Source organism: Rattus norvegicus, chromosome 2 (genome assembly GCF_036323735.1).
Source record: "Rattus norvegicus strain BN/NHsdMcwi chromosome 2, GRCr8, whole genome shotgun sequence".
Classification (NCBI taxonomy): domain Eukaryota; kingdom Metazoa; phylum Chordata; class Mammalia; order Rodentia; family Muridae; genus Rattus; species Rattus norvegicus.
The window spans coordinates 151,890,093-151,908,285 of NC_086020.1; the positions used below are offsets into that span (position 1 = coordinate 151,890,093).

General features: G+C 44.4%; 1 protein-coding gene across 4 annotated transcripts in view; it reads left to right on the forward strand.

Moving 5' to 3' along the window:
• The window catches only part of Kcnab1 (potassium voltage-gated channel subfamily A regulatory beta subunit 1), a 466,662-nt gene that overhangs the window by 443,118 nt on the left and 5,351 nt on the right, over positions 1-18,193 (forward strand). For 3 of the 4 annotated variants that reach the window (XM_017590798.3, XM_039102125.2, NM_017303.3), the window contains exons 9-12: positions 6,949-7,034; positions 7,483-7,603; positions 8,682-8,776; positions 15,723-15,843. In XM_017590798.3, the coding sequence (XP_017446287.1) occupies positions 6,949-7,034; positions 7,483-7,603; positions 8,682-8,776; positions 15,723-15,843 (423 nt within the window). Of the gene's footprint in view, positions 1-271; positions 3,830-6,948; positions 7,035-7,482; positions 7,604-8,681; positions 8,777-15,722; positions 15,844-18,193 lie in introns of those variants that run through there. The other variant, XM_063281680.1, reaches the window with a different exon arrangement.

Here is an 18,193-nt window from a genome sequence, read left to right on the forward strand (position 1 = left end):
ATATGGGACCAAACACTGGGGAGAGGGAACTTGGAGAGTCCACTTCTAGTAGATAGACAGAGCCTTAAGTGAAGGGACAGTTTTACCAACTCACAGTCAAAATTTCTGACCCAGAATTCCTCCTGTCTAAATGAACTGCAGGGATAAAAATGGAAAAGAGACTGAAAGAAGTGTGGTCCAGTGACTGGCCCAACTTGGGATAGATCTCATGGGGGGGGGGGGGGGCGGACCAAGGCCTGACACTATCACTGATGCTATGATGTGCTTACAGACAGGAGCCTAGCATGGCTGTCCTCTGAGAGGCCCTACCAGCAGCTGACTGAGACAGATACAGATACTCACAGCCAACCATTGGTCTGAAGTCGGGGACCCCTATGGTTGAATTCAGGGAAGAATTGAAGCTGAAGGGGAGGATGACCCCACAGGAAGGCCAGCAGTCTCAACTAATCTGGAACCCAGTGAGCTCCCAGAAACTGAGCCACTAACCAGACAGCATACAGAGTCTGCTCCAAACCCTCTCAACCCCCACCCCACACACATATACAGCAGAGGACTACCTGGGCTGGCCTCAGTGGGAGAAGATGTACCTAATCCTCCAGAGAGATTTGAGGCCTGGTGGGGGTGGAGCACCCTCTCAGAGACAAGGGAGAAGAGGAATGGGATGAGGAACTGTGAGAAAGAGGACCAGGAAGGAGGGGAGGGGCAACAGTGAATTATAAATAAATAAAATAATATTTTTTAAAAAAAGAAGCACCTCTGAAACCATAAAACTCAAGGCATGTAACACTGCCAATGTTCAAACACTTTCTAGTTCTAAATGGCAGCATTTAGTTAAACACAGAGTATTTAAACGGAGCCTCTCCTAGTTGATGAGTTTTCTTTTTCCATTACAAAAATAAATTACACATTTACATAAAGCTTGGGAAATATACAGAAAATTAGTACTGAGCACAGTAAGTTTGGATTTTCTCCCAGCACTTTGCAAGCAAGCTTCTAGTCCTGCCCAAATACGGTGGCCTCCCACTCTGTTTCCTCACCTCCAGCCAAAGGAAACTGCAGTGCAGTCTCTCAGACTTCTGGCTCATGCCCAGATTCACTTGAGTAACAGCATTTGATCTAAACACTAATTGCTACACATTGATGTCCTTATCCCTCATGCTTTATTGTTCATACGATCTTATTATCTGCTCATAACTCTCAAGGTATCCAGGCCATTTCTTATTCAGTAGAAGGTGATGGAGGCAGGGTTTGTAAGCTGTGTTCTTTATGTGAGGTCTGATTCCAAAATTAAAAATTTATCATCCAAAACTTTTTACTCCAAGTATCTGTACCAATCCCTTTGGCATGAAATGCATATTTTAAACACAGATGAACTACATCATTGAAAGAAGAACGTACTAAATTGTGGGAGCCAGGCTTTTGTGGAGGAACTGAGGCCACATTCCACTCACTGGCTGGGCAGCTAACATTGGTGCTTCAAATCATCTACATACAGGCTCTCAAACAAATTATATAGGGTAGATGGCCCCTTAGTGTTACAGATGGAAATAAGATACCTGGAGAGCAAGCCTGACCTGAAGGATTTATTAAGGTCAGCTCCCTGAGGCCTCGGAGCCCCAGGGAGAAACATCAGGTTAAAGAAGGTTGATTTCAACCTGAGAATGGTTGGGAAGGTCTAACAAAATCTTGTGGCCATTTAGATAGATGATAGGTAGGTAGGTAGATAGGTAGGTAGGTAGATAGATAGATAGATAGATAGATAGATAGACAGACAGACAGACAGACAGACATGCATAAGCCAGGCATATCTGTAATTACAGATGCATATCTATTAATCCATGTACTCAGAAAACTGAGCCAGGACGACTACAAACTTGAAGCCAGCCTGGGCTACCTACCTAGCAAGTTCTAGGCCAGGCTGAGCTACATAGACTCTATTCGGAGACAGAAGGGAGAAAATGAAAAGGGAGGGAAGAAGAAAATGAGAAGAAGAGGGGAGGGAGCATAAAGTCTCGTTAAAGGAAGCTGAGAGTCAGAACCAGGTAGCTCTATCAGATTCTCATGATCAGATCCATGTCAGTGCGTGGGTGTGCATGGGTGTGCACGTGTGTTCATCTTCCTATCCCCTCACATAAGTACTAAGGCAAGCATGAAGCATTGATTGGGAGAATGTGGAAGAGGGGCATGGAGGACTTCAACGCTGAGATGGCTTGCTTGGGAAGCGTAGAGTGAGTGGTGCTCAACCTCAGGGGGCAGACAGACTCGGCCACATGATTTTGCAGTCCATTAGTCTTAGGACTCTAGATTTGTAATAAGTTCCTGGCTGCTACTACAGCTGTTGCCTAGACACCGCACCTTGAGACCAGAGGTACAAGTTAAGGGCTTCTTACTGCAGGCCATGTATGAGAATAGACTAGACCAAGTTTCTAAAATACTCACTCCAGGGCCTCAGCATGACTAACATATTAGACCTTCAGTGTAGCATTCTGCATGGGCAGTATTTAAGAGCTCGGTCTTAGGGATGGTGGGTGGGGTTGATTTTAGGGTACAGGCAGAGCTGAGAACAGCAAGGGCTGAGGCTTCTAGAAACATCTGGACAGGGAGAACCAGGATCAGTCCTGGGGAGGCAGACTTTACCACATTTCCAGAGTGTTCTTTCTCAGAGTATGAACACAGCACCTTAAATATTCATTCTATTGTCCTTTCTCCACTAAGAATCAATGTTTTGATATTATACACCTTTAAATGCATGAGCTGTCAAGATGGCTCAGTAGATAAAGGTGCTTACTGCACGTTCCACAGGACGCCCATGGTAGAAGGGGAGAACTGACCTATGACCTCCACCAGCTACTATGGCACAAGCACACACACACACAAATAAATAGATAAGCAAACAATAAAAATCGCTTTTATTTTAAAATCTTACACTTAGATTTCTCTATCAAGGTCAAAATAGATAAATAAAATGAATTTCCATAATTCACAAGTAAAATGTGGTAGGATTTTTTCTTTCAACAATGCTGCCCTCTAGTGTCCACAAGTTAGTACTACGAAAAACCATGTAAAATTCCACCTGAGTCACCAAAAAGGTGACTTTCTTGTTTGTTAGCTAAATTCTGGGGATTTTCTTTTTAAATAACCTCCTCCACAGACAAGAACTCCCAGTGTCCCCTTCCCCCCTTCCTCCCTGCCCTCTCCTCAGAGCCACACACAACAGAAAGAAGGCGTAGCCAGCAAGTAAAGGCTGTGCACCTCTGCCACACCTCACACCACACCCTTTACACCGTCACTGTCCATTGAGAAGATAACATCAAACAAGACCCCGTCTCCCACTGAGTTCCACAAACCCAGCTGGGCTGGTCCTTGGTGAGTGTTCCCAGCCCCAAGCACCTGCCTCCTCCCTCTCTCTCCTCTCTTCCCAGTCTCACATAGGGTCTCATCAGGGATACCCATCTTCTAGGTCATCCCGAGCGGTACCCAGACAGTCTCTCAGCTCTCCATCTTTGACTATAACTCTCCCGCCATTCCTTGGATTAGTGCTTTCTGTGCTTCTTTCCTTTGAAAACCTGGTGGAAGAGTTGTGCAGGTTGTCTCCAAACCTGCCTGCCCTCCATTCTTCCGTCACGCCAGCCTGGCCTGGGTCTTTCAGTGACACTAAAATGGCTCTCATCGTGCTCTATAGTGTGTGTGTGTGTGCGTGTGCGTGTGCGTGTGCGCGTGCGCGTGCGCGTGCGCGTGCGTGCGTGTGCGTGTGCGTGTGCGTGCGTGTGCGTGTGTGTGCGTGCACGTGTGCGTGCGTGTGCGTGCACGTGCGTGTGTGTGTGTGTGTGTGTGTGTGCGTGCGTGTGCGTGTGCGTGTGTGCGTGTGTGTGCGTGCGTGTGCATGTGTGCGTGTGCGTGCGTGTGTGCGTGCGCGTGCGTGTGCGTGCGTGTGCGTGCGTGCGCGTGCGCGTGCGCGTGCGTGCGTGCGTGCGTGCGTGCGTGCGTGCGTGTGTGTGTGTGTGTGTGTGTGTGTGTGTGTTCTAGCAGACACTTCTGCAGCATCTGACGTGATCGTACCTTGTGCTCCACCCTGTGGGCCTCCTTGAAGCACCCTCTGTTCTTGGCTCTAAAATGTCCCTCCCCTCTGGCTCCTGGTCAGTCAGCTGACTGCACAGGGTCCTCTCTCTGCCTAGAAGCTGGCAATGGAAAACTCTCCTTTTCTCTTCAGACGTCCACTGCTATGACTTAGCGCAGACAGTAAGCAGCAGTCCACACACACCAGTGTCCAGCAGCGGCCACTCATTATCTCAAGTATCCGGCCACTTCAGCTCCACATCCCCTCCAGTTCCTAACAAACAAAGGTTTTCTACCATTTCTGTCTTCGCTACAAACAGTCAGATATCTGGGAGAAGACCTTGATTCCTTCTTGCCCACTAGGTAGCACACTCAGTCTTAATTACCAAAACCCAACTGCAGGCCACCCTTGCAACATGACAGATGGTTCCCAGAGGCCTGTACTCCAGGGCTTCCTCTTCCACTGATTCTTCACAACACAGGCAGGGATGGCCTTCTGAGAAGCAAACTGCAATGAGATGTCTCTCATTCCCTCGCCTAAAAATGGCAACAACCCACCTTTTCCATACAGTTTGGTTCGTTGTCCTCTGGCAACATTATCTCTCTCCTGCCCTTCCGTGCTGGACTTCTGCTACCTGCCGTCCTTTCCCTGGAATTCACTGTCCTGCCTGCAGGGTCTGCACATGTGTCTATCATCCTACAATGCTATTCTCCCAGGCTTAGTCCAGTTAACTTGTTTCAATGCTTCAACATAATACATGACAGGAAGTGGGACATTCCTAGCCCTAACTCAGTAGATCTTCTCTTTCATTTCCTACCTGGATCTGCTCATGTTTTTCTATAATATTCATATTTTATAATCACTTCTTTATTTCTCCATCCTTGCCACCGAATCCTAAACTCCCCAAGTCTAGGAATTTTACACCAAATGTGTTCAACAAGTAAATGAATGCGTCTTGGAAGACTCACAATTTCCGCTTTAACTGCTCTGGTACAGGCTTCTGTAACGTCACATAGCTTGGCCACAGGGCCTCTCTGTCTTCTTCACCCTGTCTGTAGAGAACAGACGGCCTTCAAATTCATCTTGCTCTCTGTGAACACCTTCAGTGATACCAACACATCTGGCACACCTCGGCATGTCCAGCTCCCAAAGCAACAGGTACCTAAAGAGCATAGTGACTGGAGGAGCTCCCAGCTTGGGGAGAAACAGGAAGGGACAGGAAGGAACTTGTTGCAATGGTGCAGGTGGCTAATTTAGGGCAAAGATGCAAAAAAAATGGCCTCAATTTCCAGAAACCTTTACCATCCCCATTTGTACACTCTTTAAAGAAGGGAAGGTTTCTTACATTTTTATCACATTTATTTAACAAAGGATAAATAAACCTTACAGGTAGGTGCTTTGATAAGATACATGATCACAAGAAAAGGAAGTGTTTAGCTAATAAACCAAATTCTTTGTTAGACGGTAGTGAATAAAAACATTCCCTGTATTCAAAACAAACCAACCAAGGAAACCTTAAAACAATACATGTAAGCCAAATAACGAAGATGGTAAGACCCTGACCTTGGCTCCTTCGATCCAAATCCTACCCGCTATCAACTTAAATACAAATAAGGCTACATCTACTCCAAGCCAGGAACAGTGGCATACAGTTGTAATCATAGCACTCGGGAGTCAGAGACTGGAGGATTGCTGCAAATTCAAGAACAGCCTGTCCTACATAGGTGAATTCCAATCCAGACAAGTAACACAGTGACACTCTGCCTCAAAGAACAAGCACGAAGGAAGAGAGGAAGAGATGAGGCAGGGAAAGGAGAAAAAAGAAAAATGAGAAAAGAACATATCTACCCCAGTTCTACGTTGAGAATTCCCTGCTAAAGGACATTTAATCTTGAGGTATTACTGGGAACAAAACAGCCCAAGACTTTGACCTTTGAAATACATCCAGGAATCTGGCATCCCAGGGGTGTGGTTAACCTGCTTTGTGTAAGCTTTGGAGGGTTTTGCTAACTTGAACTTGAAACTCCTCATGCCTCCTAGTTCTATGTCTCATCTGGCTGGTGCCAAGAGGACTAGCTGAGCTCCACCCTCTGGGGAGAGGAAATGTGATGTTAAGCTGAAAAGAGGCAGATGTGGAAACTGGGTGGGCCCACCAGCAGGCCCTGGTGAGATCAATTACATGGGTGTCCTAGAACAATGTTGGGTTCAAAGTGGCCAAGGACAGGGTGTGTCAAAGTGGGCTTTGAGCCCCTGTGGCCTCAGCTGTTTGTTCTGCACTTTATATGTTTATCTTGCTGCTAGAGTTATTGAGTCATCTCTATTAAATGGCTATTGAGGGAAAGGAACGGCTCTGCAAATCCACCATGCAGAAGAAACAGGCCGTTCGTTCATCCTCTGTGACTCGACATTCTACAGTCATGACAAATGCCTTCCCTCCCTGATCACTTTGTGAACCAGCCACTCAGCTTCGTTTATCAGAACAAGAACCATCAAGGGATGCTATACTAGTAAAGGAAGAACCTGCAATGGTCATTACATGTTTAATACTGTTGAATATTTCTGAAAACTGAAAATGAGTGTCAGTTTACCTAAGAGAACTGTCAAGCTTCCAAACCACTGATGGTGAATGTTGTCACCAGGGCGGAGAGTAATTATAGTAATCAAATGATCACATTAAAATTCTAAATTCTGAAGGGGAGGGAGAGGAGTTAAGGGGAAGCTGGCCTGGAAACTGGGAAAGGGAATAACATTTGAAATGTAAATAAGAAATACCCAATTTAATAAAGATGGGGGGGGAGAAAAAAGAAAAATTCTAAATTCTGGAAAGACGAGGGGGAAACACAACTCTGTAAAGTAGCTGAGTTCATGAAACACTCTTTGCGCTTCTGTAGAAATCGTTCGAGCCATGACGCACGTGATCAACCAAGGCATGGCAATGTACTGGGGCACCTCGAGGTGGAGCGCGATGGAGATCATGGTGAGCTAGTGTCCATTTTTTATGGTTTCCGGGCACCTTGCCATTATGTACCATGTTCAGGTACCATGTTTAAGTCTGCATCTTCTGCAGACTTTTCTCCCAAGACCATGCCATTAGAATTCTAGCATCAGCCCTGTCCTTAAGGAGATGGCTGTGAGTGAGGGCTGGAGCCCAGCAGTTTAGAACACAAGGGCCAGATCTGCAAATGGGAAATGCCATGTTTCAGCACGGGCAAAAGGGCAGAGAGAATTTCAGAGCTAATGAGATATGTGAATAGAGTATTCCCCACATTTGGTGCCTCTCTTGGTGATATTTACGGCCATAACTTGGCATGGATTTGACTTACCTCCTTGCTTCTTATTCAACCCACTGAAATGAAGATCCCCGGTGAAAACGAAGCTCCAATGCTCATCAGAATAAACTTAGCTACACTTTCCTCTGCCCCTAGGAAGCCTACTCTGTCGCGCGGCAGTTCAACATGATCCCGCCTGTCTGTGAGCAAGCTGAGTATCATCTTTTCCAGAGAGAAAAGGTGGAGGTCCAGCTGCCAGAGCTCTACCATAAAATAGGTAATCTTCACAATCACATCTGATCATTCTTCACAATATGACAATCAACGGCTGGGGACATGGGGTGCTAGGAATATGTCTTCCCAAATGTCCCCAATTACTACAAGATAGAGATGACAAGGGCTATGCATCTCAGAGATGGTGGCAGGATCAGGTAGGTCCACAGTTAGTCTACAAAGTACTAGGATAACAGTCACAGAGTCGTAAATTGACTGTAATATATACGCCCAACAGGTGTTCAAAAAAATGCTCACACAGAGAGGATGGCATGGATAAACTTGATTTGCATAGATGCACACAATCAGGATCCAGTAGATAAACTCGGTTTGCATAGTGCTTCTTCTAGCCTACACGTACATCCATGAACAGGCTGAGAAAGCGTTCACAATCACATAGATATCCACGTCTGTCTCTTGTGCTGTGCCCGAGGCTGGGTAAGACAGGACAAACTCAACAACAGCAAGTCAGGTACAATTTGTTTGTATGAAAGCAGTGCCTGGGGGTGAGGATATATAAACAATATAAACACAAGAACTTTGGATATTAGAAACATCAGTAAGCCACATTTTTTTTCAGGTTTATATACCAAAGCGGTTTTTAGAGATTACTAAAAATAATAGGAAAATGCTGGATTAAAAACAATCCACGCTCAACAATAGCTGATACTGATTCAATCACGGACCAGGCATCTGCTCTGTGCTAGGCTGTGCTGGGTACCTGGTAGCACCAGAAATGGAGTGGTAAGTGGAGTACCGGCTTCCTTCGAAAGGAAAAGCTCTTATCTCTCGGTCAATAAACTGGCCACAAAGAGATCATGAACAAGTCACATTTCCAGGTTCACTTACGACTCACTCCCAGGGACAGACAGTGCATGTTTAATTGGTCTCTAAAAGAACGAGGCACAATTTGTAAGTCCTAAGTGTAATGGAAAGATGGATGCTGGTATTAACTCATTTATCTGGTCAGTTTTCCTCCAGGACTGACAGAGCTGTTTAAATACGCCCTCACTTTTAGTCCTACTTGGCATAAACAAGGTTCTGATTGTGTATTCTTGCTGATTTTTTTTTTCTCCCTACAGGGGTTGGTGCAATGACATGGTCTCCACTTGCTTGTGGAATTATTTCAGGAAAATATGGAAATGGGGTGCCAGAAAGTTCTAGAGCTTCACTGAAGGTATTTTCCTCAACTTCTAGAAAAAGATGTGTGTGGGGAAGGTGGGAGTGGAGGAAGAAGATGAACTAGAAGGAGCAGGGCAGCAGCCCAGGGCTTCCCGGCTTGAGCACACTGTGGCCCTGGCCAGCCATGACCTTGGCAGGGCCCCCTCAGCCCTGCCGAGGTCTCTGCTGCTGGCCAGGCATCAGTCAGCTCCTCATAATCGGCCTGCACAGAGTCTCTGGGGACGGGAAGACCGTGTCCAATGACCTAGTTGACTTGCAGATGCAAGTCCCCTACACTCTTACTTATTCTTCTGCTAACAGGGCATTTTGTTCCTTGTCTAGAAGTGACAGAATTTAAAATCCCTTTTCTATGTAAGAGGATTTAATTTTCCTGTTCTTTAGAAAACAATACTTAAGCTGTAAGGGCTTAACCCATTTGAGGTAAACAAAATGAGCTAGGTATAGCTTGAGATTGGCTTACACGCCTTTGGAGACAGGGGAAAAAGGGGGGGGGGGGAGCTCCAGAGACAGATACAGAACATGACATCACCAGCCTCCACTCTGCCCAGTGAGGCTTTTATTTTACTTTTTTAGCCATGCGTTGTACACATGGTAGGTTTCCTAATGGCATTTTTGTTTGGTTGTATCACATACTTGGGATACGTTCGCTTCTCATAGCTCAGTCCCATCTTAGGCCCCTTCCTGATGGTTACCTCAGTGGGGAGCACTACAAACATCTTTCCTTATTGACAACAAGATGCCTGTGTTTTAAAAGCTTGAGAGAATGTTTTACAACATTAGAATCACAAATTACTCTGTAGTATCTAGGGAGAAAGAATACAGGAATCTTAAAAATTCAGACAAGCCAAAGTCATCTTAAGAGAAAGTATATGCTCAACCCAGTCTCCAGCCTGCAGTGAACTAGCAGAACCCAAGCCAAGCCCAGACATTTCCCAGTGTAGTTGGGGGTGGGGTGCACACGACACGATGGGAGGAGACAGCTGACCACCAACACCTCCCTAGCTAGAACCTTCTCAAGGCTCTAGGATTTTACTCTCCTTTCCATCTATAAGAGTTGAGCTTTTGGCGTGTTTGTTCTCTAAAATCACAAGATATAAATAGCCCCCAAAGCATGCTGACATGACAGTGTTCTCATTTTTTAATTATCAAAGCACAGTTATCTCAGAATATTTAATGAGATCTTGTTCCTGAAAACTGAAGGTCATTCAGAACAGACACTAAACAAGTCCATGAGGAAAAAAGGCATCTTAGGCAGGGATGTGGCAAAGAGGAAGGGAAAAAAAAGGGCCGTAAGCAAAAGGAATGTTGAGAATTGTGTCTTTACTTGGCATCTACCATGTGCCCAGCAGTGAGCTATGAGTTTTGTTTTCCTTCCTTTTATCCTCACCATGAGACATAGACACAGATGGGTAGCAATAGTTGTGGCTAAGCTAAAATTGCTGTATAAACACTCTTCTACTTACGATGGGGTAATACCCAGACAAACACATTAGAAACTCAAAATGCCCTGTCAAAAATGCATTTAATATGGCTAACATATAAATAACATAGCTTAGCCTAACCTTATCTTGAAAAAACAAAAATAAAAGACAGCCAAATCATCTAAAACCAATTCTTTTTATACTGATGAGTAGGCTATCGCATGTAATCTGTTGGACATTGTACTGAAAGTGAAAAACGGAGATTGTATTGATACACTTCTTGCATATCAGTAAGAAAACCCTAAGTCAAACAATTCTAAGCTGGAAGACCATCTGTGTACTCTTTCACAGGCTTCCCAAAAAATTCAAAGCACTTCACATATGCGGGCTATTTGTCCTCAGCATAATCCTGCAAGAGGCAGGCTTTGCTGGATGCAGGAATTAAATGAAGCCCGAGGACATTAAACAACATTAAGACCATAAACTCCAACAGATAAAGCTGCCATGAGAACCCAGGCCTCCTGATGTCAGTGAATTATCTTTCCCTGAAGACATCTGTTTCCTTTCACACCCAGGTCCTCAAAGGGACACTGTAGCTGTGCTGTGTCCGGTCGGTATGCCTCTGTCACTATTTGATAAAAAGCTCATACACTGATGGAAAACTTCCACAAACATACTAACAAGAGCAGAAAGTGGCTAGGGAGAACATTCGAAATGTTTGGCTGTGGCTGAGCTCAAAAGTAACTGGGTAAATGTTTGAGTGGCTTCCATGAAGTCAGTCAAATCAAGTGCTACTGGAACGTTAACGGCAACCACTTAGAACCTGTCTGAGCGAAAGGCTGCAGGCGGCACAAATTCTCCAGGCTCGGCTCTATCAACCAAGTGTTTCCAGAGCAACATGTCTGCTCTGGGGAAAGCTACTTAAGCAGAACAACCGAAGGGAAAAATAAAAATGAAGATGAAAGAAGCAAATAGCATAGCACCCTCCACACTAAGTTATAGAGCTAGTAGAAAAATTAAGGCAAGTGGAAAGATACAGCGGCAACTTTTAATACAGCCTAAAAATAGCTCACAGAACTGTCTGCTATTACGTCACTGAAATGCTAACATTTTGTGTCTGCTATACTGAACTACAAGTGAAAAGTCAATCTTTTTTTTTTTTTTCTTCTTCTTCTTCTTTTAATGGCTCTCCAGGGCTCTTACAGTGAGCAAGATTAGCCGGGGAATTTTCTGGGCAACCTCTTCTGGTTGGCCCCATTCCTCTTACACTGCCATCAGCTCTGGCTGCTCTGTTGGAAAGCAAAGCACTGCTTCCAGTCTAGACGCCCCATGGCTATTTGTCAAGCCTAATGGAATCTACGCTCACATACCCTCTGCTCATATTTAACCCTCCTTAACAGCAGCAATGCCTCTGCCCAAGATCTAGCCATCCAGATGTCAGATTGCTACCTCTTCCTATTCATCCTCCCCACCTAGCCAGGCTCCATCCAAATTCCCCAGACCACATCCCTGCCACTCAGGTCCACCCACGCACAGTCCTAATGTAGGTCTTCCTCTTCCCTTCCCAGGTTTACTGCAGGACTGAACTTGGATGCTTTCATTTCCTCCCTCTTCTCAACAGTCAACCCTTGTGGCCAGTTGTCCTTCTAAAAACCCATTTTAAAATGCTATCATAACTTCTCAGTTACTGCTTACAGGATAAATCCCAAATCCTCTTGGAATCTAAGTCAAGTCTACTTTTCTGTCCTTGTGTCTACAATCCCATGCTACTGCACCTCCCACCCAAGTGCAATGCACACTCTCCTCTGCTTCCAAGGGTTTCCACTCTCCTGTGGTCCTCACATCCTAGCCTTAAGAACAAAGCTTAATACAACTACTGAGTTGTATGTGCTTCTATTTACTCCATCAACATTTCTTACACGGGCTTCAAGTTCTCTGGCTGCCACTACCAGACCTCAATGTGAACAATCTCATTCTAAGAACTCTACTGTCACAAAGACAATTCTAGAGTGGGCCTGGGCTCAGTAGACCTGTCTATGGACTGGACAGTATTCGTCCTCTGTCTCCTCTACTTACCTCTAATATGAATGTGCCATTTTCTTCCACTACTTGGATCTTGACAATGAAGTTAGAGCAGGAAAACAGATAGCCACAAGCCTACACCCTTAAGAGAATATGTCCTAGAAGAAAAGAGATCTTTTCTTTGCCAGCTTCAGACCAGAAAAGAATGACCAACGTTAGACAGTAATCAACCTGTGAGACCAACAACAGCAGCCAAAGAGAAAACATTGATCATTCAGCCATATTACATGACTTCGTTAGGTAAAAAGAACGTGCTACAAATATGACGTGATGAAATCATCAAAGCAGGAAGGTCGCTCAGCTGCCAAACACTTACGTTCCTAGAAAATGACTTGTGGATGATTCTAAAACAAAAACTGATACTCTCTAACCTAGGCACATGATTCAATAAATTAAGAATGATTGTAATAACCCTAAACATGAGATCAAACAAATCTTAACAATTAGTTAGTACCCTGGGAAATATTACTATCTACTCAGTACTGGACTCTCTGCTGGTCACTGTGAATACATGGCCCAAGGTGGATAACCATGATGTTCGAGAAGTATCTCAAGAGACATCCACAGAGAAACTCATGTGAAGGGATGCACTATGGAGCAACAGACCCACAGCACTGTGCCATCCAGAGTGGCAACCATGTTCGCCACCACCCTTCCTACAAAATACAGGGTCACTTTCATATTTAATAATATTTAACTATACTTCATCTCTTCCCACTGTTAGCACGTTTCTATTTGAACAGAAATTAAAGCTGTTGCTTTAATAAAAAAAAAAAAAACCCTGTTTCCTTTGGTTTTAGAAAAGTAGTGAAAACACTATATTTCTTAAAACTCTAGCTCCTTATATATTCCATTGATAAGCCAACAGTGAAATTTTCAGTATTGAAAGTCAGAGGAGAGGAATTCAATAAGTAAATGTTGATGTTATATACGTGTGGGCACACACATCCCACTGTGCATATGTAGTGGTCAGAAGACAAACTCAGACGTCAGGCTTCACCTTCCATAGTGTAAGAAAGGGTGTCTTTTTTTGTTGCTGACTGCTACACACGTCAGGCTGGCGGGCGCACGGGTTTCTGGAATTCACCTGTCTCTGCCGCCCTTTTCATGAAACTGCAGAAGTGCTGCCGTTACAGACACATACTGTTATCCCCGTTATCCCTGGTTCTGCACGGTGCTGGGGATCCAAACACCAGTCTTCCATCTTGTGAAGCAAGCAGTGTACCTTCTGAGCCATCTCTCCAGGCCAATCCTCCTTATTTTACAAGTCTAATATGGTTGATGTAGGTGCATCACACACACACACACACACGGATTATATACCAATCTTAAGAAAAAGAATTTGTTACATATATTTCGAAAATAGAATAAACAAACCAAATATTCTTAATGCCTGCTACATATTGAAATCTCAGGAACTCACTTTTTAAAAGTGTTGGAAAGCGTTTGCCTACTACTTTCTCATTTTGTGTTTGAGACCTATTCAGAGATATTGCTTCTCCTGAGAGATCATGAAAGTGAAGTAAGGTGATGATATTCTCCTACTCAAGGCATCTGCAGCTATGCAGGGATATCTGACATAGGCAGTGCCCTGGTCATGGCTTGTAGCTCAGAGCCACCCACCTATCACCATCGGCACCAGCTGTCATCTCTGCAGATGTCACTTCAGGCGCCTTTCCTCTGGAAGAATCGGAGACTTCTCAAGGCTGAAGCTGGGAACGCCTTGGCCATTTCCCCAAGCAAAGTCCCAAGCGAGGAGCCAGCCCATAAGCCTTTTATATCTAGGAGCAGACAGAACTGGGGCACCTTGCCCTTCTGCATTTCACATCTGTAAAATTATTTCAAAAATCACAATAAAACATAATGTGGTTATCCTTTTCTTTGGCAATGAGAAAATACTTAATAAAACAAAAGCCAGCAGCCTACTGAAATCGTGCGGGAGGAGTCGCTGTAGCCAACTGCCAATGTGGAGCTTCCTGCTCCCTCTGGGAACGTGCAGATCCACGGCTGCAAGGAAGAGAAGTCCTTCCCCGGGGCTGCTGCTGGTCAGGGCTAGCCTTGTACATCAGAGATGTAAGTCCCATCTCCCTTAAGAGCAAATCCTTCTGCAAAGAAGGGCAGTGGAAAACCTTGAATGGATTTTCATACTTAGGAAAGGAAACTCACTTAAGAGTAGTTTCCTGGATTGTCCTTTAAACAAATACTCTATTGATTCTAATTTGTGACATTAAAAGGAACCACAAGAGGAAGTCAACACAAAGTTCCCATAATAATATTATTATTGTAATTGTTATAATTATTATTTTTTCTTTTTTTCGGAGCTGGGTACCGAACCCAGGGCCTTGCGCTCCCTAGACAAGCGCTCTACCACTGAGCTAAATCCCCAACCCCAATTGTTATAATTATTGTATCATTATATTAGAAAGTGAAAGATGGCTGCTCAGTAATTAAGAACACTTGCTACTCTTACAGAGGACCTCTATTGAGTTCCCAGAACCCATGCTGGGTGGCTCTCAACTGCCTGTAACTCCAGCTCTTACAGACATAACATCCTCTTATGGCCTCCAAGGCCATCCTCATACACATGCACATACACATATGTAAAATATTTTAAAATAACAGTGAGATTTGAGATGTGTCATAGTTAGGGTTTTATTGCTGTCAACAGACATCATGAGCAATGCAAGTTTTATAAGGGACATTTAATTGGGGCTGGCTTACAGGTTCAGAGGTTCAGTCCATTATCATCAAGGCGAGAGCATGGCAGCCTCCAAACAGGCATGGTGCAGGAGGAGCTGAGTTCTACATTTTCATCTGAAAGAAGCCAGAACAGACTGAGCATCCTCAGGCAGCTAGGAGGAGGGTCTCCAAACCCACCCCAACAGTGACACACTTCCTCCAACAAGGCCACACCTTCTAATAGTGCCACTCTCTTGGTCAAGCATATGCAAACCATCACAGGATGGAATAAGGCAAAAGGAAGGAACGTTACAAGAATAATGCAAAAATATGATTTGGGGGGCAGAGAATGTGGCAGCCAGCTCTGAATGGAAAGCTGGGCCTACGTTCATGTACATGGGTATACATGCGTGCCACATGAGAGCAGGTGGCCCTTGGAAACCAGAAGAGGGCATTAGACCCCCCTGGATCTAGAGTTACAGGTGGTTGTGAACTGCCTGATGTTGGTGCTGGAAATCTAACTTAGGTCCACTGAGAGAGCAGTGAACACTTTTTTTTTTTTTTTTTTTTTTTTTGGTTCTTTTTTTCGGAGCTGGGGACCGAACCCAGGGCCTTGCGCTTCCTAGGTAAGCGCTCTACCACTGAGCTAAATCCCCAGCCCCTCAGTGAACACTTTTAACTGATGAGTGCCATCTCTCCAGCCTCACTTGAGGTTCTTATATTTTATTGATTTAACATCTGTGTTATCATTATTTCCAGTGCTACCAGTGGTTGAAGGAAAGGATTGTAAGTGAAGAAGGGAGAAAACAGCAAAACAAGCTGAAAGACCTCTCTCCAATTGCTGAACGCCTGGGATGCACACTACCTCAGCTGGCTGTGGGTAAGAAATGGGAGGGGATAACAGACTGGCTCTGGACTAAGGGGAGGCTTTCGCTGATATTACTAAAACACATACCTTTTCTATGGTTGATCCACATCCTGTCATAGGGACAGGCTAAGCTCAGAAGCATCAAATGCTGGTACACACAACAGAGAATTATTCAAGGTTTCCCAGAATTTTCTATATGCTGTAATATTTTTTCTTTCCTTTCTCCCTTATAAGACAATGTCATGAGAATATATCAGTGAAAACACACATAGAGGTGGAGAGAACAAGAGAGAAAGAGGGAAAAACAGGGAGAGAGAGAGAAAGGAGAAAGAGAAAACAAAGTTGGATGGGTAGAGAGCTAGGGAGGACCTGGGAGGACCTGTGGCAGAGGGAAATGATAAACATGTATTATATTAAAAATTAATAAAAAATAAATTAAAACTGTGTCACACACAGTGACACCCACTTCTTCTGGCTCCCCCATTGGTACTAAGACAGGGTGGGTGAGAGACTGAGAAACAGAGCTACACAGAGGCCCTTGGCTCCTGCCACCCTGAAAGATGACACTGCAAGGGCAGCTTCCCCTGGAACCTTTCCAACAGCCGTGAAAATTGTTCTCCTCATGCTGTGTAGTCCGTGAAAGGTCACGGCCACCCGAAAAACAAACGCACTGGCACTGTCCATTAGAACATAATGGGAACTACTTAGTTCTTTTCAAATTTGCCAGTGGCCATATTAAGAAAGAAAAGCAGGAGCTGGAGAGAGAGCTGGTGGTTAAGAGTGTTCTCTGCTCTTCCAGAGAACCAGAGTTTGATTCCCAACACTCACGTCCAGTGGTTTAACTCCAGGGGACCCACATACCTTTTCTGGCCTCCACAGGCACCTGAAGGCGTATGGCATACATTCATACAAACTAAACAAACACTTTTAAAAGGCTTTAAATGAAACATAGAAGTGAAACTCATTTTAATAATCCATTTTATTTAATACAAACCACCCAAATTATCATTTCAATATATAATATACAAAATTACTTAGGCTTTTTAAATACTCTTTTTCAACCTGTTTTCAAAAATCAACATGTATTTTACTCCTGAGGCATCTTCAGCCTGAACAGCGGCTCAGTACTCACACATGATTAATGACTGCCACACTGAATACAGAAGCCTTCAAACTTCAGGTGATCGGGTGCCTCGCTATGTTATGAGTACTTCACACTCATTGTCTCACCTTCTTTGACCCAGGCTTCGAACAATACTGTGAGGGACATGCGATGAGGAATATAAATGTCACTAGATGATTTATTAGAATTAGCATGTCAACTGAGAAAGCAATAATAAAATAGGTGTTAATTCCAGGAGGGGGGATACTAATAAGAAACAGCAGCAAATAATAGCAAAACACAACAACAACAACAAAACAACAACAAAATGGGATACATTGACCCAGACAGATAAACAGCCAGTGGTAAAGTCTGTGCAAACAGTAGTAGAATATTTGTTGATAGCTTGCCTCTACTAAAGTTAAAAGTTTAAAAATTATAGCAAGAAGGGGTTTGCAATACCATAGGAAGAACAACAATATCAACCAACTAGACGCCCCCAGATCTCCCAGGGACTAAACCACCAACCAAAGAGTACACATGGAGGGAGCCGTGGCTCCAGCTGCACATGAAGCAGAGGATGGCCTTATCTGGCATCAATAGGAGAAGCCTGGATGCCAGGGTGTTGAGGTGGGAGTGGGTGGGTGGGAGGGAGTGGGAGCGTCTTCATAGAAGCAGGGGGAGGGGCAGGGGAAAGGGGATAATATTTGAAATATAAATACATAAAATACCCAATAAAAAATTTTTTAAAAAATCTTCAAAAAAAATTACAGTGAACCGTACTAAAAAACTGGAAATGAAGCTTGGAGAGATGGCTCATTGGGTAAAGCCACTTAGTACCCAGGCTAGTGACCCGGTTGATCTCCTGAAGCCTCAGAGTAGAACAGACTCCCAGGGTTGCTCTCTGGCTGCAGGATGTGAACACCCTCACACTGAGGGAGTAAAGAAGGAAGAGCTGGCTCAGCACATGCCTGAGGGACCTTACGACACACCTTAATGCTTTCTTTAGAATTAAAGAGCATGTTTAATGCAGACTCTGCAGTTTCAGCAAGAACAGCAGAATGACTGTGTGATCACGGTTGTTCATGCCTGTAATCCCAGCACTCATGAGGTAAAGGAAGGAAAATCTCAGGCCATATAGCAAGTTGGAGAGCAGCACCCTGGCTCCATGAAACCCTGCCTCAAATAAACAAGAAAAGCTAGCAGCACCTTGGGAGGGTACACGAAAGGATGATCAAGGACCAAAGAGGTTTGTCAGAC